Genomic DNA, 25,232 nt, shown 5'->3' on the forward strand with positions numbered 1-25,232 from the left:
AAAGTAATGGGACGCCTAAATGACAGTTAAAAAAATTAAGAAAATATGCAGTTTAGACAGAACACGTACAGAAAGTTCAAATGTGGTGTATGGACAAAGGTATTGGGACACATGCAGCCAATAAAACTGGAGAAAACATGGCATTTTGGGACACCCACGCAGTGAAATTAAACTCTGGCTTTTGGGACACCTACATAAAGTGAAAAGAAGCCATGTACTGTGAACTAACGTATTGGGACGTATGCGGGAAGTGAAAAGTTTGGACAGACGAACAAAATAAAAAGAATAAACTCGTGAGTCCAGACAAAAGAACTTGGACAGCCACACAAAGTGAAAATGAGAAAATGTTCATTTTGGATAAACATATTGAGAGTGAGACACCTTTTCAGGAAGTGAAAAGTGACTTTTAATCAGTCTGCGTTGGGTTTCAACAACCAAATCAAAGGCCCGCAATGTGAAAAACTTTGAAATGATTCCATTAATGGCACTTTGAAGGAGATAAAAACAAGTGAGCCAGCATTATGACGACGCATTTTGTCCCAAAGGCTCCCTGCTGTGAACAAGCTAACAATGTGCAACATGAGCAAATTCCTGTGCGAGGCAAATAAAAAGTGAATTAGCTGCTAATGCTTGGCTACGCACTGCATGTGGGAATTATAATTTCTCTCAATAAGTTGACCCAGCAGGAATCCATATTGTATTGCATTTGCATGGCACCCATTTAAATCAAGTATTCCAGTGAACACAGCAGGCAAATGCTTAATCTGCTGTACTTTCAAACGTGGTGGAAATCATTCAAGACAGAACAATTTGTAAAAAGGTTCAACAAAGTCACAAAAAGAGGAAAACAGTGTTACAATTTGCTCTTCAGACATTTTCGTAAAATATATTGTTGTCCATGTGTACAGTCAAGTCCAGTGAGAACGTTTTAGTTTAACTCAAGTGAATTATCACCTTTTTGAGCATAACATCACATGTGCGGCAACAATAGAAAGAGTTCAAGGGTTGGAATGTCCCGGCCACAGCGCAGACCTAAACGCAACTGAAAAGATTTGTAACATGTTCAAGCGATGCCCTTGCAATATGACAAATTTGTATATACTGTATGTCGCTTGTGTAAGGAGGACTCCTCAAATGTTGCCAAGCTGTGCCATGTTCAGACTCCCATACTAAAAGAATGAGTAATTTTACTTTTATTTAGTCTTATCATACAGTGGTTCACTTCATTTACATGAATTCCTATGGAGGAAAATGGGTTCCGCTGTATTAGTTTTTGGCTTAAATGTACATTTTTGTTTTTAAAACAAATGTATTTTTCTATATATAGTTTTATTTTGTTGTATTTTACAGTGGTTAGCTTCTCTTTTTACTTGTACAAGTAAGAATTTTAAAATGACTAAAAAGCACCCTGTGCAAATAGTAAAAAAAAATCACTTTGCATGACTTTCAATAGGAAAATTTTGTTCTGCTGTATTAGTTTTAGTCTTAAATGTCAATTTTTTGTTTTTCCCCCCCCCCCTATCATATCAGTTTATTTTTATATTTAATTATATTCAGGATAATTCACATTATTTTGAAATGACTTATCAGTTTTTTTTTTTACAGGACAAAAACCTGGTACTTTAAACAGTTTTCCGTTCTATATCAAATGTACATTAATGAGAGAATCGAGAACCATTAAAACATAAGTTAAAAGAACATAAAAACATGGATACAAACAGATTTTAGGGGGATATAAAAATAAAATAGAGGTCATAAGCAGTCTGAAAAATGCATCTGTAGGTGCTCAGTCACACATTTGTTCTCATTAATTAAAAAATAAAATAAGGATTTTTTTTTTTTTTTCCTGCGTGTTTGTTTGTTTTTCCAAAAATGCTGCCGGAAGCAAGGCACCAGTGCCCTCCTAGTGAATTCACACAAAGATACACTTATTGATCACGTTCGGTCGAACTGGCGGCAGTGGTTAATGCAGGAAGTGAGTGGGTGGAGCCTGTGGAATGAGCCAATACGCTGCTACTACTACTGCCGACTGGCTTTCCTGACGCCAACTTCTTCTCCCACTCATCCTCCACCAGCTTGTAGAGCTCCATGGTAGCACGGGCATCTTCCACCGACGAGTGGCCGCCGCGCCCCGTCTGAGGGCACACGGACCAATCGTTGCGATCAGTCAATCAGTTTTTTTTAAATTGCTTGATCGATTAATTGAGATTCTGACCTGGATGTCCTGATTGAAGATTGCCTTTGTGAGCCTCTTGAGCGAGGCGCATCCCTTCTCCTCAAAGCCGGCCCGCCGGTTGAGCAGCGGGATGCGCGACGTGTCCCGGGTCAGGGCGGCCGGGTGGGAGTACTGCAGCACCTGGAAGTCGTTGTGGACGGCGTGACCGATCACCACCTTACCGGCCAGGAGCTTCAGGATCTGTCAGGTGGATCGTGAACATTCAAAATATGGCAATAATAGTCCATACTGTTATTTTTTTTTCTTTGAGTCAATTCTATCGTACGGTGGTTTGCTTCTTTTTACACTTGAAAAAAATAAATGTTTGGGCGAGGGTATTGGGACAGCTACACAAAGTGAAAAGAGGAAAATGTGGAGTTTGGACATAAATATTCATTCGGACAGATACAGGAAGTTAATAGCAAATGAAATGTGGAGTTTGGACAAAGGTATTGAGACACACGCAGGAAGTAAAAATAAGAAATTATAGAGTTTGGACTCAAGTATAAAGACATACGGGAAGTTTAATAGTGAAGAAAATTTTGAATTGGGACAAAAGTATTGGGACAGGAAGTAAAAAGTGAAGAAAATGTGGAGTTTTGGACAGCAAGCAGTATTGCAACACCGACAAAAAGTATTGGGACACGCACAGGAAGGTAAATGAGATGAAACATTGAAAATGTATTTGGACACCCACACAAAGTGAAAACATGGATTTTGAACAAAAGTATTGGGGCATTTAAAATAAGTTAAAAAGTGAAGAAAATGTGTAGTTTTTTGTCAAAAAAATGTGTAATCTGCCCATTGAGGATTTAATGTTTCCTTTACCTCCTTCCTGGCCTGGCAGTAGGGCGTGGCCTTCCTGAGGTCGCAGGCGCGGATGCCGCTCCAACGCGTGCGGTAGTTGGTAACGGGGACTGAGGGGTGAATGAACTTGTCGTACACCACGTCGCCCTCGTACGACACAATGCTGCAGCGACCCAGCTGGCTGACGCTTCCCTTGGGGCCCGTGCCCACCATCTCACAATCCATGGCGAGGTACTTGCTGGGGACGCCCAACGACTGGCACCTGGCGATCGGGATTGGTTTAGAGTTTTGTTTTGATGCTTTGGTGTCGGCATGCGATGCGGTCAAAGAAGGCTGCTGGTGTGAGGAAGATGAAGGCGTCTTGGCGCTCCCTGCGTGAGGTAAGACTTGGTTTGCTGTGGAAACGTGAAAAGATGGGTGCTGCGTGGACGTGACGCTTTGCTCTGACGTCTGCGTGAACTTCTTCCTTTTGCGTTTGCGTTTTTTGAATTGATGCGCCACATTATGTTGTTGCGTATTGTTCAGAAGCATCCTGTTTGGCGTCTTTGCTCCCAATGAGGAAGAGTCTCCAGACAGACACACATTGACATCTGACATCTTGACAGCTACTTGGTCAGATCACTTCCACTCAAGCTGAAAACAGTTTCGAGGAAACAAGTTGTGACAAAAACAAGTGTCCAAAAATGCATTAAACATTAAATTTCTCTCATAGAAATACAGTGAACACCCATGTAGTTACGATTCCGAATTTGAGAATTACCTGTCTCCACAAATTTGGGGGAAACCCTGTCTTCCATTATTCACTCTTTTGGAGCTTTTGAGCTTAGGGCAAAGCCATAAAAGTATTACTTTGTCATCTTGGTGCCAAGGAACTATGTTGAAGAGGAGTGAGGAGCTTAATTTTGACAAAAGTACTTCTTTGCTACTGTCTTGTGGCATCTTGATGCCAAAGAACTATGTTGAAATGAGTTGTGGAGCGTCATTTAAACCTAAATATTTTGCCACCATCTTGTAGGACCTTTTGCACCAAGGAACCATGTTGAAGTGAGTTGAGGAGTTCCATTTAGACAAACGTAGTATTTTGCACTATCTCGCTGCATCCTGGTGCCAAGGAACTATTTTGAAGTGAATTGTGGAGCTTAATTTGAAATAAAGTATTGCTTTGTGACCATCTTGTGCCATCTTGGTGCCAAGGAACTATGTTGAAATGAGTTTTCATGAGTTGAGCAGCTGCATTTAGACAAAAGTATTGCTCTGCTGCAATCTTGTGGCATTTATAGGCCAAGTTAATTGTTTTTATAGGGGCAGCAATTACAAGAGAGCTAATCACTGGCCCAACAGTATCTCCGGCAGGATGAGGGCTGGCTTACTGTATGCCCATAAAACAAGCCAATTGCACCATGGCAAAAAATATGCTGTAAAACTATTTCTGTAGTTCTTGCTAATTGTTGAAAAAATGGACAATATGTGTGAGGATCATACTTGCTGAAGTCTCGTCTCATACTCTTACTTTTTTATCTTTAACTTTGGAAAATCCCCATATGATCTTCCTTTAAAAGTATTGATAAGAAGGCCTGCCTGCATTTGACAACAGCTTGATGTTTTGACGTCAACTAGCAGCATGGCAATGCTTGCTAATGCTAACGGACGTACTACTACGCTCATTTACGGGATATCACTTGTTGCATACGACACAAGCACAATATCGGACAACATCTTAACATTTTTGGGACATAAATAGAGGGTCAACATCGACTGCGTTTCTATTATTTACTTTTACGAAAAGGAGACAAAACAGACCTTTAGCATACTATGTAGCCCGGTCTTTCCGACATAAACATACACTTCCGGGTTGTGCTGCCTTCAAGGTAAAACAATATGGGTATAGCTGTAATAATTTAGTTATGACTACTATGAGGCACATACCAACTATTTCATTTCAATATATTGCACGAAACAATAAGTAATGGTCATTTATTTTCTTTTTATGCTCTGTCCCCAGTTTTATGTGACGTGAATTACGATACATTTATCAGATTTACGGGAAGAACAGGAACGCACCAGTGATCATTTGGAAAATTTGCATGCGCGCTAAAGACACACCAACCTAGCTTTATTATCGTTGCTGTAACCGATTAAACTATGCTAGGGTGTTTCCGAGATGTACCCGAATAGTATACGAGATGCGTGGGTTAACGTATTAAACATTTTAACCCACTTTTAGCTCAAAGCGCGGCTCCTTTGTAGTTAGCTTTTAGCTAGCTTAGGACATCTCGCATGCTGAAGCAACAACAACAAGACCAAATGTGGGACAGTTCGCACTTAAGTCTTTCTACGGAGGAACAGAAAGAGCTGGCCAAAAGAATCACTGAGTTTCTATCACAGTACAGATACTTGTCGGAGTCGTACATTATTGTGAGTAATATTTGACTGACTGATTAAAAACTCTTCAAAATTCACTTTTTTTGTCCTTTATTAAACAGGAGTTCTTCACTGAGGATTTATGGCACGAGTTGCCTGTCAGCTGGCAGTCTGTTCTGCAGCATCTGTCCTACCCGCAAATAGCAGACCTTCTGCTGGATGCTGATCATGGACACAGGAGGTACACACACACGGTATATGTCATACAAAAAGTAACATCCAAACCTGTTAAAACTCATTTACTGCCAGCCTTCCCAGTTAACATGGATATTTGACTTCTAAAGATGTCAATGGCAGTGAATGTGTTTTAAAGGGACATCATTTTGATAAAATTATTTAAAAAATTACATTTTAAAAAAATGATGGAAGGGGACATTTAAGATTAAGTACACAGTAGACCTGGACTGTGAAACTGCGAATGGCTCATTAAACCAAAGGTTACTTTGATTGCCCCATCGTTTAGTTTTTTTGGCCTATCTTATTTATTTATTTACAGTGTTATATATTTTGGGTATTTTATATAGAGTTAGTACGAAACACTTTTGCAGATTGAAGGCAACAGCATCTGTTTACACAAACTAGCTAAATCCATCCATCCATCCATTTTCTGAGCCGCTTCTCCTCACTAGGGTCCGGACGTGCTGGAGCCTATCCCAGCTGTCATCGGGCAGGAGGCGGGGTACACCCTGAACTGGTTGCCAGCCAATCGCAGGGCACATAGAAACAAACAACCATTCGCACTCACAATCATGCCTACGGGCAATTTAGAGTCTCCAATTAATGCATGTTTTTGGGATGTGGGAGGAAACCGGAGTGCCCGGAGAAAACCCACGCAGGCACGGGGAGAACATGCAAACTCCACACAGGCGGGGCCAGTGATTGAACCCGGGTCCTCAGAACTGTGAGGCTAGACGCTCTAACCAGTCGGCCGCACTAGCTAAATCGACTAACAAATTTAAACTTTGACTTTATTTTTCTTGTCATCTGGTTTGACACAATTGAACAACAAAGTACCATTTTTAAGACAGTTAAGCAGAGAATTAAATGATTTAGTGTCATTTTTAGGGATTGTTATGACCGTGGGAGTGGCTCTGCAAACAAACAAGACCAAGCCGATTCCAGCATAAAAACCTAAATAAATGTTTGGAAAAAAAAAATAAAGTTCTAAACAATTGCAGACATATTGTACCTAAACGTTAAATACAACTGAAATATTCTGAACAAATGTACAATACAAGATCCAAACAGATTGAAGCCACTGCCATTTATGCAAAGTTTGTAAAATTAATACAGTTATTCTTTCGCGTACCACACGAGGGAGCCCACGTACTACACTTTGAGGGTCACTGAACTAATAAATACAACTTCTACAGGTATCCATGCGTTTGGCCGCTGTCCCTCTTGGCTTTCCGGACCACTGCTCACTCCCTCGCCTTTCCCAGAAGTTCCCGGCGATCACGGGCCAAGGTCCGTGGTCAGGCCAAGCCCAAAGAGTTCCAGGAGAACCGGAATCAGAGCTCACTGCTCTCACACGCCTTCCGCAAGCACGTCAAGCCCAAGAAGCAGCACGAGATCCGCGAGCTGAGCACGGTACTGAAGAACTGTTGTTGATGGTTCGCAGGATTTTCAATGTGTTAAGAAGAAGGATTTTATTGTTATTGTTTTACTACATCTCAGCTGGTGAAGCAACTTTGTGAGTGGACTGGGTGCAACCGAGTCGTGGATGTTGGCTCTGGACAGGTAGTGTAACTGTCACTTGAAACAAAAAATTATTATTAAAAAAAATAAATAAATAGAACTATCAATCCGGCAACTAAATCAACATTCTCCCTCTCACTGCGCCAATAGGGACACCTGACTCGTTTCCTGTCGTTCGGGCTCGGCTTGTCGGTGACGGCAATTGAGGCCGACCCTGCCCTGGTTGCCATGGCGACCAAGTTTGATGGACAGCTGCTGTGCGCCTTGGAGAAGGAGAGGCAGAAAAAACAGGTAATTTATTTGTAAATAAAAATGAAACAAATACTGATCATACTGAATAATGCAAATTTTAACTGAAGTTAAATTTAAATATATAATCATGTCATTAAAAAGTGCTATGTCATGCGCTGCTAGACGTGTTTTTATACTTTTTAATAAAGTTTTAATAGAAAATGTAATTTAAAAATGTAACAATATTGATCATATTATACAGTAATAACTTTAAATTAGATCCAAAACAAAATAAATAAAAAATATATATACTCACAATATTGTACACTACTAATTTGAATTACATTTTTAAAATATTATATTTAAAATAATGTATAGTGCTAGTTTTAATTTCATTTAAATGTCACATTTTAATGAAACACAAATCATACTATGCACTATTAATTCAATAGAAAATTGTATTGAAGAAGAAATTGTAAAATAAATACGAACAATAGATATACACTACTATTTGAATTAATTTAATTTGAATGAATCCTGAACATACAGTATTATGCCTTGCTAATTTAACTTAAATACAAAACTAAATTAAATTTTTAAAAAAATCCTACAAGTTTTGATTCAATTGAAAATAAATATAAAATTATGACTTCACTTAAAAAATATATATACTGACTATAGTATGTACTTCTAATTTCAATAAAATAAAACAAATACCATATTATATACAACTAGTATTAATTTAATTTAAATAGAAAATTTAATAAAAAATGTAATATATAATGATCATATACAGTAGTATTTTGAGTTTGAATAGAAGATTTCTTTAAAAATAAATTATAAAATAATAAATACTGACGATATTATACACGACTGATTTAAATTACATTAGAATTTTTGTAAATACTGAACATATTATGCCCTACTAATTTAAATAGAATCAGGAATTTAATAATAAAGTGCAATATTATACACTTCTAATTTTAATTTAAGTAGAAAATATATCAAAATTTAAGTCGATAAAAATAACATATACACTTTTAGTTTTAATTTAATTTAGATAATTTATTTAAATAAATAAATACTGATGAAATTAAACACTAATTTAAATAGAATTAAAATTGTGTAAAATTAAATAAATACTGAACATACTATTCACTTCTAATTTAAATTAAATAAATAAAAATACCATATTATACACCAATTGCTTTAATTTAAATAGAAAATGTGATTTACAAAATAAATAATAAATACTGACAATATCATACACTACATATTAAATCAAATGTAAAATGAAACTATAATATGTACTGTAGCGCTACGAAGTACAATTCAGACTTTTCATCAATTAACCTGAAATCTTAAATGCCATCTCCACCTTTATTCTAATCAGAAGTGTTCCTCTGAGCCACCATCATCAGAGACATGTCCTCGCCATGTGACGGCTTGGGTGGACCCCAAGGCATCGTGGGAGGTCTTCATCCAGCAGCTGGGCGCAAACCACGGTGATGGCGAAGGAACATTTACGTCTTGCAAAAAGAGACTCCGGTGTCCTGAGAAAACCTCCAAGGAGGCAGGGCCCTTCGAGGCAGGCATCTGGCAAGATTTGGTCCTGACTGGTCTACACGCCTGCGGGGACCTCAGCCCCACCCTCCTCCGCCATTTTGTCAAATGTCCTCACATACGCGCCATCACCTCCGTGGCGTGCTGCTACATGAAGCTCACCACCAAAGAGCAGCCCGCTCCTCCAGGCGTGCTCGGACCTCACGATCCGCCGCGATCAGACCCCGAATCCCTCGTCTGGGAGTTTGGCTACCCGATGAGCGCGTACGTGCGGGGGCTGCCGGGACACCAGCTGTCCTACAAAGCGCGGGAGGCGGCGTGTCACGCCATGGAGGACTACGTGGAGAGGCTGCGTGAGGAGAGCGCGCTGCTGAGGACGCACTGCTGCCGCGCCGCACTAGAGGTCTTCATCACGGGCAGCAGGCCGGATCTGCGCAGGGCAGGAATACAGACGGTGAAGAAAGCCCACTTGTTGACCTTCACCGAGTGAGTCGACCAAACAATCACATACATTCGGTACACTTGCGACATACAGTGGATATAAAAGTCTACACGGCTCTGTTCAAATGCTAGTTTTTTGTGATACAAAACAAATGAGACCAAGATAAATCATTTAAAAACTGAAGGCGAAATCCATCCATCCATTCATTTTCTGAGCCGCTTCTCCTCAGTAGGGTCGCGAGCGTGCTGGAGCCTATCCCAGCTATCATCGGGCAGGAGGCGGGGTACACCCTGAACTGGTTGTCAGCCAATCGCAGGGCACATACAAACAAACAACCATTCGCACTCACATTCACAGTTAGGGGAAATTTAGAGTCGTCAATCAACCTACCACGCATGTTTTTGGGATGTGGGAGGAAACCGGACTGCTCGGAGAAAACCCACGCAGGCACGGGGAGAACATCCAAACTCCACACAGGCGGGGCCGGGGATTGAACCCCGGTCCCCGGAACTGTGAGGCAAATGCTCTAACCAGTCGTCCACTGTGCCGCCAAGGTGAAATCTAAATAAAAAAATATTCCAGCATGGCAAGATTTATACAAAAGTGTTACAGTCCTGATGTTTTGCTCCATGTTGCGTCTTAGGTACGCCCGCTTGGGTCTGGCTCGGGTGGGCCTGCCGCCATCCCTGCATCTGGACACGGGGCGCCTGGAGGCCATGTTGGCGCAGCGGGGCCAGGTGGTGGTCTTCTTCAGCCTGGCGCTGCTGTTGGCCCCCGTGGTAGAGACTCTGGTGCTTCTGGACCGCATCATCTACCTGCAGGAGAACGGTGAGGCGCGGCTGCCTAAATCGGTCTGTATACACTCCAAGTTCCGACTCATTGTGATGTTTTCGCAGGGGTGCACAGTCATCTGATTCCTCTTTTCGACCCAAACTTTTCTCCGAGGAATTTTGTGCTGGTGGCTCGGAAGACTCCAGGATAAAAGTCTTCAAAGGATTTTACAGTATGTAGACTTCAAGCTAAGGGAATTTCACCCTCACTTTTTAGAGGTTTTATGAAAACAAAATACTGCATGATGTGTGTGTGTGTGTGTGTGTGTTTTTTAAAACTTGCAATATGATAAATCATGCAATAAATCACATACACCATAAACTTGTCTATGTGATTTATTATAAAACAACCTTACTGGCCTAAAACAATGTAGATAAACAGATTTGTTTTGCATGATTAAGCTGTAACTCGTAAGTCAGGTCATCCGTATCTAAAGGCAGCACTGTACCACGAATTGTTTGTACAAACAAATGCCTTCCGCCAATAGAAGTTGCAGTTGAGTAGTCACCGAGCATGATTTGTGGAAATACGGTCATTTGGGAATATTATGATTGTGTATCTTGCATGTGACAATGTGTTGTTTTGCTTTTATTGGAGACCACCAGACCTCGACCCCTTTAGGCCGTCCAATACAAACACGCACACACACGATGCCAAACAGATGTCGCAAGCAGGTTGAAGTCCACCAACCGAGCAGCTATGTTCTGGTGTTAAACAACATTTGAGTAGACTATATTCCCAAGCAGGCCTTCAGAGACGATCATGTTGCGTTTGTTCCTGTCAGCGTTGGTTTTTCTGCCGTCCCCCCACGGGACGCTCGGCACCAGAGACGAGCGCCCCAGCTGCCGGCCGCTGACCGCCTCCTTCTGCCGGAACGTGGGCTACGGCACCAGCCGGCACCCGGCCGGAGTCCCGGGCTTCAACGTGCAGCAGCTGAGTCAGATCGTGGCGACGTCCTGCTCTCCGAGCGCCGCCGCGCTCTTGTGCCGTGTGGCCTTCCCAGAATGCTCGGAGGACGACGCCCGCGTGAAGCCGTGCAGGGCCATGTGCCGCAAGGTGAAGAGCGAGTGCGACGCCGCCATCAAAGCCAAGGGCCTACCCTGGCCCAGCAAGCTGCAGTGTGACACCTTGCCTGAATCCAACTGTGTGCAGGTCAGTCGCCAACATCGTCAACTACTTTATTCACAGTTGTCACACTTGTCTACCAAGTTCATGTCAAGCAGTGAAACTGGTCATGGGGGGGCTATTTTTTTTTTTTACTTTCCAGGAGGTATAACGCAATGCAAAAAGGCCACTTCAAACCAAAATGGCCAGCTTCCTGTTCAATTTAGGGCATAGGTTCTTGAGACTTACGTATGTCCTGTTATGTTAAACATTTACACCCAAGTTCACATCGATTGGTGAAACTGGTGACGGGGGATAATTTTTTTTTACTTTCCAAAATGGAGCGACTGAATGCAGAATGACTACTTCAAACCAAAATGGCCAACTTCCTGTTCAACTTGGGGCATAGTTCCTTGAGAAATTTTTGTGCGTCCTGTTGAGCTAGAAATGCCCACCCCCCATTTCACATCAATCGGTGAAACTAGTGCCAGGAGCTAATTGTTTTCTAACCCTTTCCCTAGGAACGCTACTGACTTGAGTTTTGGGTGGTCAGGTATCTAACTGATGTTTGTGTTCTTACAGACTCAACAACAGCAACCACCCTCACTCTCCTCTCCTGCTGCTGATCAAGTATGTCAGACTATTACGGTTCCTCTATGCAAAGACCTCCCGTACAGCCAGACCATCATGCCCAACACTTTAGGCCACGTCTCGCAGGACGAGGCGGGCCTCGAAGTGCACCAGTTCTACCCGCTGGTCAAGGTCCAGTGTTCGACTCAGCTCAAGCCATTCCTGTGCTCCGTCTACGTACCTAATTGCAGGGCGGGAACGATTGGGCGTCCGTGCAGAACTCAGTGCGAGCAGGCCCGCGCCGGATGCGAGTCTCTGATGATCAAGTTTGGCTTCAACTGGCCGGAAAGTCTAAATTGTGAAAAATTTTCGACATATTCATGTGAGCAGGTAAGGAGAAGTATACTTGTCACAAGACCCTTTCATGCAGAGATGCCACATACTGGTTGGGTAACAGAAGAACAGGGAAGTCCAAATTTAGAGTTGCATAAGTGTGTAAACGTTGCTAATGTAACAGCATTCTAGACATAATTTATAAGTTTACTCATTTGACCATTGCTTTTATTAATACGATTGTTATCATTTATCAGATGTGTGGGTTCACTTATCAATCTTCATATGGTTATTCTTTCACTCTTAGAAAATAACACACAAGCCCCGATATATATTTCCTTTTTCATTGTGGTTCTTTGTGTTTATATTTTTGTTTAAAAAATTAACCTTATCCCCTACTTGATACATTTATTTTAGATTCGTGACAGGGGTCGGGTTTTGGTTTATTCAACTAAACATTTTAATTTATGTCAAAATTGAAATGACGTTTTGTTTTAGTTTGTATTGTTGTTTTAAATGAACTAGACATTTTGTTTAGAATATTAAGAGTATTGTCACACGTGGCCTGACAGACCCCGATAAATGTACGTTTGACTAATTGAAAAATGTATTTGCGGCCCTTTAGGATTTGTATTTGAGTATCCCTGGAATACAGTGAATCCCCGTTTGTCCTTGGGAATGTGTTTCAGACTCACCCGTATTCATACGATAATTTGTTAAAATATATTTTTACCCCTTCCACACGCTCTAAACACATTTAAACTTATTAAAACACACTTTTTAAAGTACTCCATGGTGCCTGTTTTCGCATTTTAGCTGTCAAGAATTGGGCGAATATACTGGGGGGGCATTGCCCATGGCTTGGCTCCCCCCCATATTGACCCCCCCCCCCCCCCCCCCCTCCCCATTGACAAAATGAAATTTATTTAAAATATCTCCATGCAGGATACTGACAGCAATTCTGACACAACGGCATCAGGAACTTGTGAAAGTATTACAGAGCCTCTCTGCAAAGATCTCCCGTACACCCAGACCGTCATGCCCAACGTCCTGGGACACAAGACGCAGGAGGAGGTCGGCATGCAAGTCAACACTTACTACACGCTGGTCAACATGGCGTGCTCGCCCCACCTCAAGACCTTCCTGTGCTCCGTCCTCACCCCCGAATGCAAGGCGGGAAAAGCCAGTCGGCCTTGCAGGAGCTTGTGCGAGCTGGTCCGCTCCAGTTGCGAGCCGCTGCTCAGAGACTTTGGTTTCGCTTGGCCCGAGTCGCTCAAGTGCGACGCTTTCACCACCGCTTCGTGCCAGCACGTACGTACAGAAATCCAGTCCCTTGAATGTTGGGCTACACTTTTTCTTTTAATAAAAAAATGAACACCATAAAAACCAGTATGTTGCTGATCAACTGAAAACATGAAAAAATATACATAAAGCTGTAACTAATGATTATTTTAATAATCGATTTAATGTTGTTTTTCGATAAATCGATTACGCTGATTTTAAAAAAATCAAGCCTTTTATTAAAAACAGAACGTTATTTAAAGTTAAAAGTGCAAAAACATGCACAAATTGATTATGATTCAGGTACTGGTTTGGTCCGTAACGTGTCAGAAAATCTACAAAAATGTTGATTATTGTTTTCCAGAGGAAAATATGTTTGCAAATGTCTTATTTTGATGAAACAAAGATAATCAGTAGAGAATATTTAGTGTCGAGAGGCTGAAATTCCGAGGATTTGGACAATATGAACAATGGCTCAAAACGTTTATTCGATCATCAAAAATCATTATTGATTGTGATAATTGATTAGTTGTCGATTAAAAACATGAAATACAAATAAATATGACCTATTTATGTAGTATATATTTTTCAACATAAAAATGTTTATTAGTTATTTTATATATTTGAATAAATATTAGTGTTTCACCCAAATACAAATTTTAAAATGTTTTGACTATGCAGTACAGTATATGTTTATATGCTGCATGTATATCCATACACAGTATATATGTATATACGGTATATATACACAGTATGTCTGTGTGTAAATATGCATGTACAGTATGTGTATTACTGCATGTATACACAGTATATTTAGCCACATATACATTATATATGTATATATAGTATTTTAATATATACTATATAAAGATACTGTATAAAATGTAAAATAAAAATATATTGTATTATCTGTCTATATTCAAATTATTTTTTGTTCTAAAAAATTTACATCTACATAATGAAAAATCAAACCAATAAAATCATATTCTTCAAGCAGTTATGAAATATTTTGAACATTGGTAAATATTTGCATATGTATAGTTGTACGATTTTAAAAAATTATGTAAATTTGGAAAAAGTGTAGAATCCATTGTATATTTAGTAAATTAATGGTACCTACAGGCCATGAATTTTGTACGTGCTTTGCAGTTTGGCATGGGTGAAGGCGGCGGCATATGTGAGACCCTCACCATCCCCATGTGCCAAGGCCTGTCCTATAACCAGACCCTGATGCCCAACCTAATGGGCCACGCCAGCCAGCGCGACGCCGCCGTCAAGATGTCTTTCTTCCACTCCATCGCGCAGACCGCCTGCTCTGCCGACATCCGGCCCTTCCTGTGCGCCGCCTATGCCCCGCAGTGCTCATACGGCCAGGTGCGCCGCCCCTGCCGGAGCTTTTGCCAGAAGGCCCGCAGCAGCTGCGAGGCGCTCTTGGGGCGCTACGGTGTTTCCTGGCCCCAAGAACTCCACTGCGACGCGTTCCCGCACAACGCCTGTGTCACCGTACGTACAGTATATTCCTACGGTGGTACGTTGACTTACAAGTGCTACAACTTATGAGTTTTTCGAGTTATGAGTCATCGCTTGGTCGATTTTATTTTTAAATTTTTTTTTGCTTTGTCTTGCGAGCAAAAATTTGACATATGAGTGATCTTCCTGCACTCCACTGCTAGGTGGTGACAGGGAACTGCCCAACAAAGTGTGAAAGTACAGGTAACTGCTGTGTTTTGTGCTCATATTTTCTTTTTTTTGTGCAGGTATCAGGTAGCGAACAGTTCTTCAAAAAAAAAAAAACACCAAGCGTGGTTTCTTCAAGCGGATTTTTGCCATAACATATACAGTAAAAATAATAAACATAAAGGCAATTGTCTAGTCAACCAAACCACATAACCTTGTTTTGCTAAAAGTCCGCTATCTTAATGCTAACACATAACGTCATAGGCAGGCTAACGAAGCTAGCCTCGATAATGCGATAGTTATAAACCTTCATACAATAGATATTCGAACATAAATGGCGCAGCAACACAAACAGACTATAGGTTGACATATTTTGGAGATTCCCACCAAGTCCCGTGGGATTCCCGTGGGATTCCCGTGGGATCGGAGTGAATTTCACTTTTAATCTCTGGATTGGGCAGGAGCGGGAGCAAACTTTCAAGGTATTAACAAAAAAGGAGCAACCTGCCCGGGGTCCGAAGCAACATTTTAGTTCTTTGTTTCTGCCAATTATATTGATTATCAAGCACTCATTGTTAAATATCCCCTTAAGGGATTTTGACTTCTGTATAATAAATTTTGAAAAATTACACTATAAGTAGCAGACTGGGGTTCACTTATACAACATTCCAAGAGATGCAGCAAGAGAAGTTCATGATGTGATTCTTAATCATAAGCATCTTCTTCTCTTTCGCAGGATGACAACAGATCAGAGGTAAACACCAACACGTCAAAATACACTCACAGGCCAAAACATTAGGTACACACACACATAAAAATACTTACATAAAATAAATGGGATACATACAGGAAGTGACTCTATGGTGTTTGGACACAAGTACGGTCTTTGGACACTTACGAAAAGTTAAGAATTCCCGATATACGTTTCATCATACATTGTGTTAGAAACATCTCACATTTAGTGTAACCTTTTCAATTGTATGGCCACTGTGGTTACACTACCATGATAGAGGTTGATCACGGTCCTCATCAATGCTTGTGTGTGTGATCACAATAGATGATGAATGCTGAAGACGTGGCAGCCAGGCTGCAGGCCGGAGGCCACTCGGTTGGCGGAAAACGTCAGTCAGTTTACACTTTGGACTTGAAGCTTTTGTATTTTTGCACTCACAATGGTGTTTATCTCCCCAAACATAGCGCTGACTGTCAGGACTGCACGCTTGTTGCTGACACTTGCAGATGTATCCTTTACTGTGTGTTTGCTTGTTATAGTGTATGCGTCTTTAAATGTGAACGTGTATTAGTGTCTATTGCATGTATGTGATAGTGTGCATGTTTGTGGTAGGGTGTGTTAATGCGTGTATTAGTGTCTATTCTAAAGTACAGGCAAGCGTGTGTTTGTGCTAGTGTGCGTTAAGTGAGTTAGTGTGTGTGCTTAGTGTATTAATATGTATATATTGTATATATGTGTTTGCTAGCGTGTGTGTTGAGTTTCCTGAGGCGATCCTAGGCAGACAAATCTGGAGAGCTGGACATGGTGGAGTTCTTCAGACTGGACCACTACGTGGCGGCCGCCAGGCGAGAATATGTGGACAGCTACGAGAGGAAGCATCCGCCTTCTTTCACTCAAGCACACATGGAGGAGGCCCTGACTGTGCGGGGTAATGCTTTTTCTTTAGATGTGCAGAAACCAAGAACTACAATAAACTTTCACTTTCATCACTGTGCAGCATTTTTGAAAACAAAAATTAAAAACATTGTTAGAAATACATCTAAATTTGAAATGTTTGCACTGAAATTTAAATATTCTACTTTTAATTTACATTAATTTGGAAATGAATTTCTTGGAAATGTTTAATTTTAAATCGAAGAAATAAAATTTACATTTGTATTTCATAAATTCTGTTTTTAATAAATCAAGTCATATGCAGATATTCATTTTGAAAGAAATCTGAATTATAACAAGTTTTTTTAAATACAAAATGATTTGTCATATTAAAGTGTATAGTTCCAAAATACATTTACCAATATATAAATGATTGTTAAATTCTAAATTAAAAAAAGCTATTTATATGTATTTTAATTTAGACATGCATTCAAATAAAATGTTTGCTTTGAAAGATACCAATTTAATAAAATGAATTTGAATGACCAATACTACTATACATTTTTTGCTTTGAAAGTACCAGCATTTTGTGCCTGTTAGTTTGAAAGAACAGAGGCTCAAGTAGTAACCCATGCGGGACACCAAGTTAAATGATTCAGTATGTGGTGTGTCTTTCTCACAGGTTTTGAGCTGGATAAGGACAGCTTAAAGACGCTGTGGTTGGAGTACAGCAGGCAAGGGAAGCTCGAGTACGATGACTTCATCGCTCTGTTGACCCGAATGCAGATCCTTAAAGGTAACAAAATTACCTTACATACACATCGACGACATAATTCAACATTGAGTGACTCAAGTTCGATTTTTAACATTTTATTTGTATTTTTATTTTATTGCAGCAAGATGCATACATACGAAATATCTATTTCGCAATTGATTATGTTTAATTGTGGTTTGCTTAGCTTTACAACTCTTTATAACAGTTATAAAGGTTATTTATTTATGTGTTTAATATTCCAAAAGATCGATTCCAAGCTCACCTCCTCAGTTTGCCATGTGACTGCCAAGTGGCCACCTTCTCTTTCAAGCAGGTATGTTTAGTGTTGCAAGACACTTTATTAGGTACACAAGTCAATGTGATCCAATACTGTTTTTACTCCAATATTTACTTCCCACATTAGATTCCAAAGTTAGCCTCCATTATTGGGTTCAAGGTCACCTTTATTATTAGCTTCTAATGTTAGATTCTGAAGTTAGCATCAATGCCATGTTCCCATGTTGCCTCCAATTATTTTCCAATGTCAGCTTTACCATTACCTTTAACAATTGCTTCAAATATTAGCTTCAATGTTAGTTTCCAGCATTAGCTTTCAACATTGCCTCCATTGTTAGCTTCTGACATTAGATCGCTTTAATGCTTCCGTGACTACTTTCGTTACCTCTAACTAAAGTGACCAACGTTAGCTTCCAATCCTACCTCAAATGTTAACGCTAAGACGACCAACTTTAGCACCAACGTTAACTTACCAGTACCACCCTACTTTCTGTAGTCTTTACAATTACCACCCTTAAAAACATTTATTGTTGGTTTATCCCTGCTCATTCAAGAGTTTTTGGGGTTTTTTTTTTTTCCCCCAATGCAACAATAATTGGCGAGTTTCGCTTTTCGCGTTCCGCTGCGAATAACGGGGGTCCAATGTATTCCTGAAACAATAGGCCGAGCTTTATGTTGCAGGGATTGAGTCCAATTTTAATACAGCACACAACATGGATTACAGATTGTGTACCTGCTCTATTTTAGCCTAACTTAAACTAGCTATTATGTGTCAATCAAAGCAAAACGACAAATCCCCTTTTCATGCACCACTTACTTCTAATGTTCCTTACCGTTTTTGTATTTTTATATATCGCTACATCTTTTCTCCTTCCAGTTCATGAGGTCTGCTGTCGTCTGAGAACCAACTTTGACCAACAAGTTTAGTAGCACCTTTTCTTCTATTTGGACATCTTATTTTAAAAGGTAACAGAGTGTATACATAGATAATAGACATCATGTGTAAATACATTGATAGCGCACAGCATATCCAGGCGTTGATGTTAATGGAGAGTGAAAAATAGTGGTAACTTACACATATATTCATTGCACAGCAGAACCTCTAAAGACAAATCTGTTTCGTTCCGTGTCAAAACTTGAACTGTACAGCCAAAGTTTTAAGTCTCATATAAATTTTTAAAAAAAGTTTTTTTAGGGAGCACGGTGAATGACGAGTTAGCACATTTGCCTCACAGTTCTGAGGACCCGGGTACAAATCTGGCCCCGCCAGCATGCAGAGACCCTAGTGAGGATAAGTGGTATGGGAAATGAATGAATGAATGATGTACTAACACAAGGAGGGAGTCTGTGGTAAACGTTAAGACTGGTTTAAAAAAAGTGTATTGTTTGCTTATAGCAACTCCTGCTGATGTTTATAGTTCTTGCTTGGAATGTAATGAAGTCGTCACTATACAGGGGAGTAAACGAATGGCGGTAGACCGCGTGTGTTTTTTTTGGGCGAGAAGTTTCTGCAATATGTTCGCAATAGTGTTAGCATCTGCTTGGTAAAATTAATTTGTCTCCACATGCATCGATAGTGAACTGTAGAGCAGCCTGGACGAGGACTTTTGACAAGTGATATTTTTGTTGTTGGTGGAATTCGAAAGCATTGTTGGACTTTGAAGGTTCTGTTGCATAAACAAAATACATTTGAATAAAGATGAGTCTACGCATAAAAAAATAAAAAGGTGTCCCTCCCTCGCATCCTTCCTCACATGCTCATGGTCACCTGGATGAACTGGATGGAGAGAAAGGTTGTTGTCATTGTTGAACAAATGTCTTATTGGCTGGATTTGAACTGCGAGTCCGAGGGCCCAATTTCGATTCGATTTTTTTTCAGTATAACATTCAATGTTGTATAGACAACTAATGTAGCATATTACCTCATAATTCATGTTCTATACCCCATTGAACCATATTTACATTATAATGAATGTTTTATACACCTAATGTAACTTATTGTTCTAACCACCTCTGATGGACTATATTTACATCATATTTAATGATGACTTTGTTTTGGGTGTGGTTTAGATTTGCAGCAGGTGTTTTTTATGCAACGCTTGAAGCACGCAGTATAAATCCAGGCCAAGTTTAAACTGAAAAATGGCGCACTTACATCATCATACTGGAAGGCGGCGGTGCCATTTTGAGATGTGTCACGGCGTCGGAAATGATCTGAAAACACACACATGGGCAGCGTTAATAAGGCCTATTCTGTATCCATATGGGCCACACGAAAGAATCTAACTTCAATCCGAGATTTTATGCATCCTCACCAGTCAAGCCGCGCAGTCGAACGCAACAGCTCACAAATTCGTCAAAGGGGATTCTTCCATTGACACTGTAGCGCTTCATTATCATGTTCATTGCGTTAGGGCTCAGATTGAAACCTGTAAACGCACACATTGTCAATAGTAACAGCAAGGGACCACAGTGAATGATGTTACATAGAAGCTTGAGACTATTTGAGTCCTGGGATGCACATGTCATGGAAACAACGAATCCCAGTCCTGCAGCAATGAGTCCCTCCAATTTATCACAAAATATAGATACAGTAATCCTCCGGTACGTTGCGGTTCTTGCTTCTCGGTTCCGCTTTATTGGAGATTTTTATTACCGTTGTTACTCTGTAATCTTTAATCTTTTATAAAGTTTGTACAATATTTGTGTGTTATCCATTGCTCTTGCTCTCTCTCAATATATTCTGTTTAGGCCTGCCACGATAGCAAATGTTTTTAGAACAATTAATTTCACAGAAACTTTCAAGATAAACGATAGTATTAATGTTTTTTTTTGGTTTTTTTTGTCACTAGTATAATGATATTAGAGCATACATTACAAATTCTGCCATGGTAATCAAACACGAGCACAACTGTTTAATGGGCTCTCATTTACTCAATTAAAGTAGGGCTGCATTTCACAATAAGAGCAAGTAAATAAAAAGAGAAAGTTATGTGTGTTCAAATAAAGTGCTGAACTTAAGAAAAATAAAGTTTGAGTTTCCCCTTTTCTGTTTGGCATCTTGACACAGCAGTGAAGTCTCAAACAATCTCACAATTTGAATTTAACAAATCTTAACTGAACCGTTTTAGAGGTTATGTTTGTTCAAAACCTTTTTATTTTTTTTTGGTTCATAATGATGTTTCACATATTAATTGCACTTTTAATAAGAGCTTCCAGTGGGAACTTCCCATTTAACAGCCTTTGTGCATCTGTATTTAAACAGCTAGCATTTTGGCATTTTGTGACATATTAATAGATTAGTTTCCTGGCTGTGCATTTAAGATCTTAGACCGGCTGACTTGGAATAAGACAATTATTCTTTGTACTACTACAAGTTTTGGAAGTCTTCAATTTTGTTCAAACTAAAATGAAGAAACCTAGAGAGAAAAATATTTCCTTCATCTCCCTTCACCTCTCTGAGTACATGATGATGAGCCATTTTACTCTTATTCCTCTCTGGCCACATTTGCCACGTTTTTCACCTGCTTGACTCAAGGTTTTGCAACTTACAGATCATCAGATTGGCCATACTGTGACCATACTGTGACTACACTTGAGCAAAAAGCACACTGTATATACAGAAATACAGTCCTTGTGTTTTCTGACGCCCAAAATGCAAGCTTTGACACATAAACTGCGATGCGAGACCGCTTAATTTGAGCCTTGCACACATACTGTACGCAGGTAAACAATGTTGTGCATCAGAGGACGCACATTCACAAAGCTTTTGGCGTCCCTCATCATTTTTGTGCGTCTAGGACGTGGAACGCACATCAAACGAGATCTCTGTATTATATACTGTACAACACTATGACCGTTTAGTAAATCTAGTGAGATCATTTACAGTATCACAAAGGAGTAGTTTTACTTTTGTTTTATTTTATTGCATTTTTACACCTTTTGCTTACCCTATTTAGCTACATGAGAAGGTTAGAAAAGCTCTCGGTATGTTGCAGTATACAGTTAGCATTCCTCCCATTCCACATTTTATGTTACAGCCATATTAGAAAATGAATTAAGTTGTATTTTCCCCTAAAATTCTATGCAAAATGTGCTGTAATGACAAAGTGGAATACAATTTTTGTAAATTTGTGAATATACACACACATACACACATGCGTATTTGTCGGTTTTGTTGTTTTTAAATTTTACCCAAAAAAATAAAAATCCACAAACATTTAAAATATGTCATTATGGGGCATTTTGTACAGAATTTTAAGGTAGGTGGAAAATGTATTTGTTAATTTTGGAATACAGGGAAATGTGGCCTTTAGACAAAACTACTAGGACACTAACAGCCTACAGGAATTGAAAGTTAAGAAAATGCAGGAATTTAAAATTATTGGGACACCTACCGGTGGTAATAAGATAAATGGTCAGCATACAAAAGTATTGGGACACTAACAGGAAGTAAAAGGAGAAGAAAATGATAAGTTTGGACAAAAGTATCAGTACACTGTCAAAATGAAAAGAAAATGGGGAGTTTGGATTCAAAATATTGGGACACCTGCAGAAAGTGGGGGAAAAAAATAAAGTATTTGTAATGACAAAATATAGTCTATATTCTTTTATTATATTATCCCATAGTTTCTGTGTGATTGATTATTATTCCTCCAATAGCTCTTTGTTGCGGCACGGTGGACGACTGGTTAGAGCATCAGCCTCACAGTTCTGAGGACCCGGGTTCAATCCCCGGCCCCGCCTGTGTGGAGTTTGCATGTTCTCCCCGTGCCTGCGTGGGTTTCCTCCCACATCCCAAAAACATGCATTAATTGGAGACTCTAAATTGCCCGTAGGTGTGACTGTGAGTGCAAATGGCTGTTTGTTCGTATGTGCCCTACGATTGGCTGGCAACCAGTTCAGGGTGTACCCCGCCTCCTACCCGATGACAGCTGGGATAGGCTCCAGCACGCCCGCGACCATAGTGAGGAGAAGCGGCTCAGAAAATGGATGGATGGATAGTTCTTTGTTCTTGTGTGACTTTCAAATGTACAGTACCTAGTAGCGTAATTGTTTTTTTCCTCCCTTCTCAGTGGCTCTACCAGCCTACCTTTTCTCTCAATGACGAGATAACTGTGTGAAAATCCCTTTCTTCCTTGACTCCCTCCAAAGATTACTTTAAAATGACAAAAACTGTTTCCTGATTTAATTCCAAAACATATTTCTGACAAAAGTATTGTGACACCTACTGTACAGGATGTGTCAAGGGAACTACATGAAATTTCAACAAAGGTTTTGGGACACAGACAAAAAGTGACACAAAAATATAGACCACTCAAAAATATCGGGACACCTACATGATTTTGAAAGGGAATTAAATTTGGCGTTTGGACAGAAAGTGAAAAGTGAATAAAATTAGAAGTTTGAACCTAAGCATTCAGACACCTACATTTTATCAATTTTTTTTTAAGTAGCGTTTTGGGTATTTCCACCCAGCTCGTGTTGTCTTTTCTCATTTGTTTGCAATACGCTGTGGGGCCAGCCACTTCCAATCTATAGCATTGTAATGTTATCAATGTACCGCGTACCAAGGGATCTGAGGGCCTGTTGCATCTCCTGAGCTTCCACCGTGCCACTGCGGTCGCGGTCAAAGGACATGAAAATGTTCTTCCAGGCGTTGAGAGCCTGCCACAGGTCTTTGAACTCGGTGAAGCCCATGGTGCCCGACATGTCTCGCTAACATCCGCCTGTTAAGGACTCCGCCGTTACTCTTGGTAGCTCATGACAATTTCTTTATCCTCAAAAAGGATACATCCAGCATGTTGATCATCAGTCTGCAGGTGTCCATGTTGAAGGCTGGTTTAAAAAAACAACAACAACATCAGTTAAAAAAACAAAAAGAAAAAAATTATACAGCCATCCGTTTTCTGTAGGGCTGTCCTCATTAGGGTTGCAGTCGGGTGATCCCGAGCCGAACGTGCAAACTCCACATAGGAAGGCCGGAGCCCAGATTCAAACTCCAGAACTGGGAAGCAGAAGTGCTAATCACGAGTCCACTGTACCTGACAAAAAAAATGCACATTCATACAATTTCTTACGTTGATAAGTGCCGGAGATGCCGGACTGAGTGAGGCATCGTTGCAGCTCATCTGCGGAGATCTGTCCATCCTGTCAAACCACAAGAAAAAATAAGAGTTAGGACCTATTTGATTGATATCATCTCGTGTTTAATTTCAATTTACACTCACTTGCCCTGCGACCGCTGCAAAGTATCCATAGAGAGGATCCTGCTGCTGCTGAATTGCAAAACATTTTGGGAAAATCATTTAATGGTTGTTAATTACAAAAAATTTAAAACTAAGTGTGAAAAAAACACATTTTAAAGGGTTCTTTTTTTTTTTTTTTACTTAAAGGGAGTGTAAAAAAACGACAATGTTCGTTAAACTGAAAAATAAAATAGAAGTGGGAAAAAATTTATTAAAAAACAAACAAAACAAAAACCTGCAAATCACATTCATAAGTAGTAAGTACACACCTTTACCTAATGTGACCTTGTCCAAAGGGTGTGTCGAACAAAACCAAAGCTCAAATGTCATTGATTAAACTGACGCGTCGCTGCAAGTAAATCTATAATCAAAACCAGGCCACTGATTATATTCGATTCCTGTAGCACATTTATATGCGTATCCTACATCGTACAACTTGTGATACAAAGCTGCTGATAAAATCGTATTAGGTATTGCCTGGCCACTTATGGATTGGAATGTATACATTTGGTGAATACATTTCAGATATGGGTTCATTGAATCGTTCAATAACGTCACGGTTTGTGCCAGTATTTTTGTTTGTTTGTTTGTTATCGAATCTCGCTCCACTTCCACTTCCCCCCTCGCACAGGCCGGAGACCGAGCACTTTTCTCGGCGACACTTTTCGAATCGTCACTCTTCTTACCATTCCTCCCGGAGCTGCACCGTATCCCGCGTAGGCCATTATCAACCTCGTCGAAAACGATTTCAAATGTGAACGATGATCCGAAGTGGAGCGGCGGCGTACAAGCGGTTATATTCGCTACTCCTCCCACAAAGTTATTGCATGATTGCTTCTCTTTACTATTTTCCGGGTTTGTTAGCGCACAAAAAAGCACCCGCCAATCACAAAATAGCTTAATTTAATGTTCTTCGAGGGCGTGTCAGCAGACGAACAAAAACGTCGGTGAAACAATTAAACATCGCGATTAAAAAAAAAAACATCAAAATAGTTAAACTGGTAAAAATGAAACTCAGTAGGAAAGAAGTCGCCTTGAAGTGCAGAAAAAAAATAACTTCATTTGTTAGCAGCAGACAGCTACAATTGAGCCCATACACCATCTGGCATTCTGATTGGCCGGAACTGACCACCTGACCTGTAGTCGAGCAATTT

At 40.1% G+C, this 25,232-nt stretch overlaps 3 protein-coding genes across 4 annotated transcripts; 1 reads left to right on the forward strand and 2 right to left on the reverse strand.

Annotated features, from left to right (window-relative positions):
- Positions 1-392: 392 nt before the first annotated feature.
- isg20l2 (interferon stimulated exonuclease gene 20-like 2) lies at positions 393-5,001 on the reverse strand. Of its 2 annotated transcripts, none has more exons than XM_061674736.1 (4): positions 4,823-5,001; positions 3,044-3,655; positions 2,216-2,416; positions 393-2,135 (listed from the first exon to the last, which is right to left on the reverse strand). In XM_061674736.1, the coding sequence occupies exons 2-4, from the start codon at positions 3,617-3,619 to the stop codon at positions 1,929-1,931; spliced, it is 984 nt and encodes a 327-aa protein (XP_061530720.1). In that variant the 5' UTR covers positions 3,620-3,655; positions 4,823-5,001; the 3' UTR covers positions 393-1,928. The 2 variants fall into 2 exon arrangements, with proteins under 2 accessions (XP_061530720.1, XP_061530721.1); XM_061674737.1 differs by lacking the exon at positions 4,823-5,001 and adding an exon at positions 3,783-4,690.
- Positions 4,906-18,212, forward strand: mettl25b (methyltransferase like 25B). Its single transcript, XM_061674739.1, is given in 18 exon segments — positions 4,906-5,437; positions 5,506-5,624; positions 6,817-7,033; positions 7,121-7,183; positions 7,292-7,432; positions 8,766-9,421; positions 10,021-10,120; positions 10,123-10,205; positions 10,274-10,380; positions 10,993-11,360; positions 11,895-12,272; positions 13,161-13,526; positions 14,646-14,999; positions 15,910-15,927; positions 16,231-16,414; positions 16,688-16,834; positions 17,462-17,575; positions 17,800-18,212. Coding segments are annotated over 18 exon segments (3,711 nt in total). The 5' UTR covers positions 4,906-5,299; the 3' UTR covers positions 17,958-18,212.
- Positions 17,298-25,058, reverse strand: LOC133401571 (sorcin-like). The gene is made up of 8 exons (XM_061674738.1): positions 24,765-25,058; positions 24,061-24,108; positions 23,911-23,980; positions 23,625-23,668; positions 23,401-23,548; positions 20,146-20,259; positions 19,986-20,044; positions 17,298-19,607 (listed from the first exon to the last, which is right to left on the reverse strand). The coding sequence occupies exons 1-8, from the start codon at positions 24,801-24,803 to the stop codon at positions 19,581-19,583; spliced, it is 549 nt and encodes a 182-aa protein (XP_061530722.1). The 5' UTR covers positions 24,804-25,058; the 3' UTR covers positions 17,298-19,580.
- Between the last annotated feature and the right edge of the window lie 174 nt (positions 25,059-25,232).

This window comes from Phycodurus eques, chromosome 4 (assembly GCF_024500275.1).
Source record: "Phycodurus eques isolate BA_2022a chromosome 4, UOR_Pequ_1.1, whole genome shotgun sequence".
NCBI classification, from domain to species: Eukaryota; Metazoa; Chordata; class Actinopteri; order Syngnathiformes; family Syngnathidae; genus Phycodurus; species Phycodurus eques.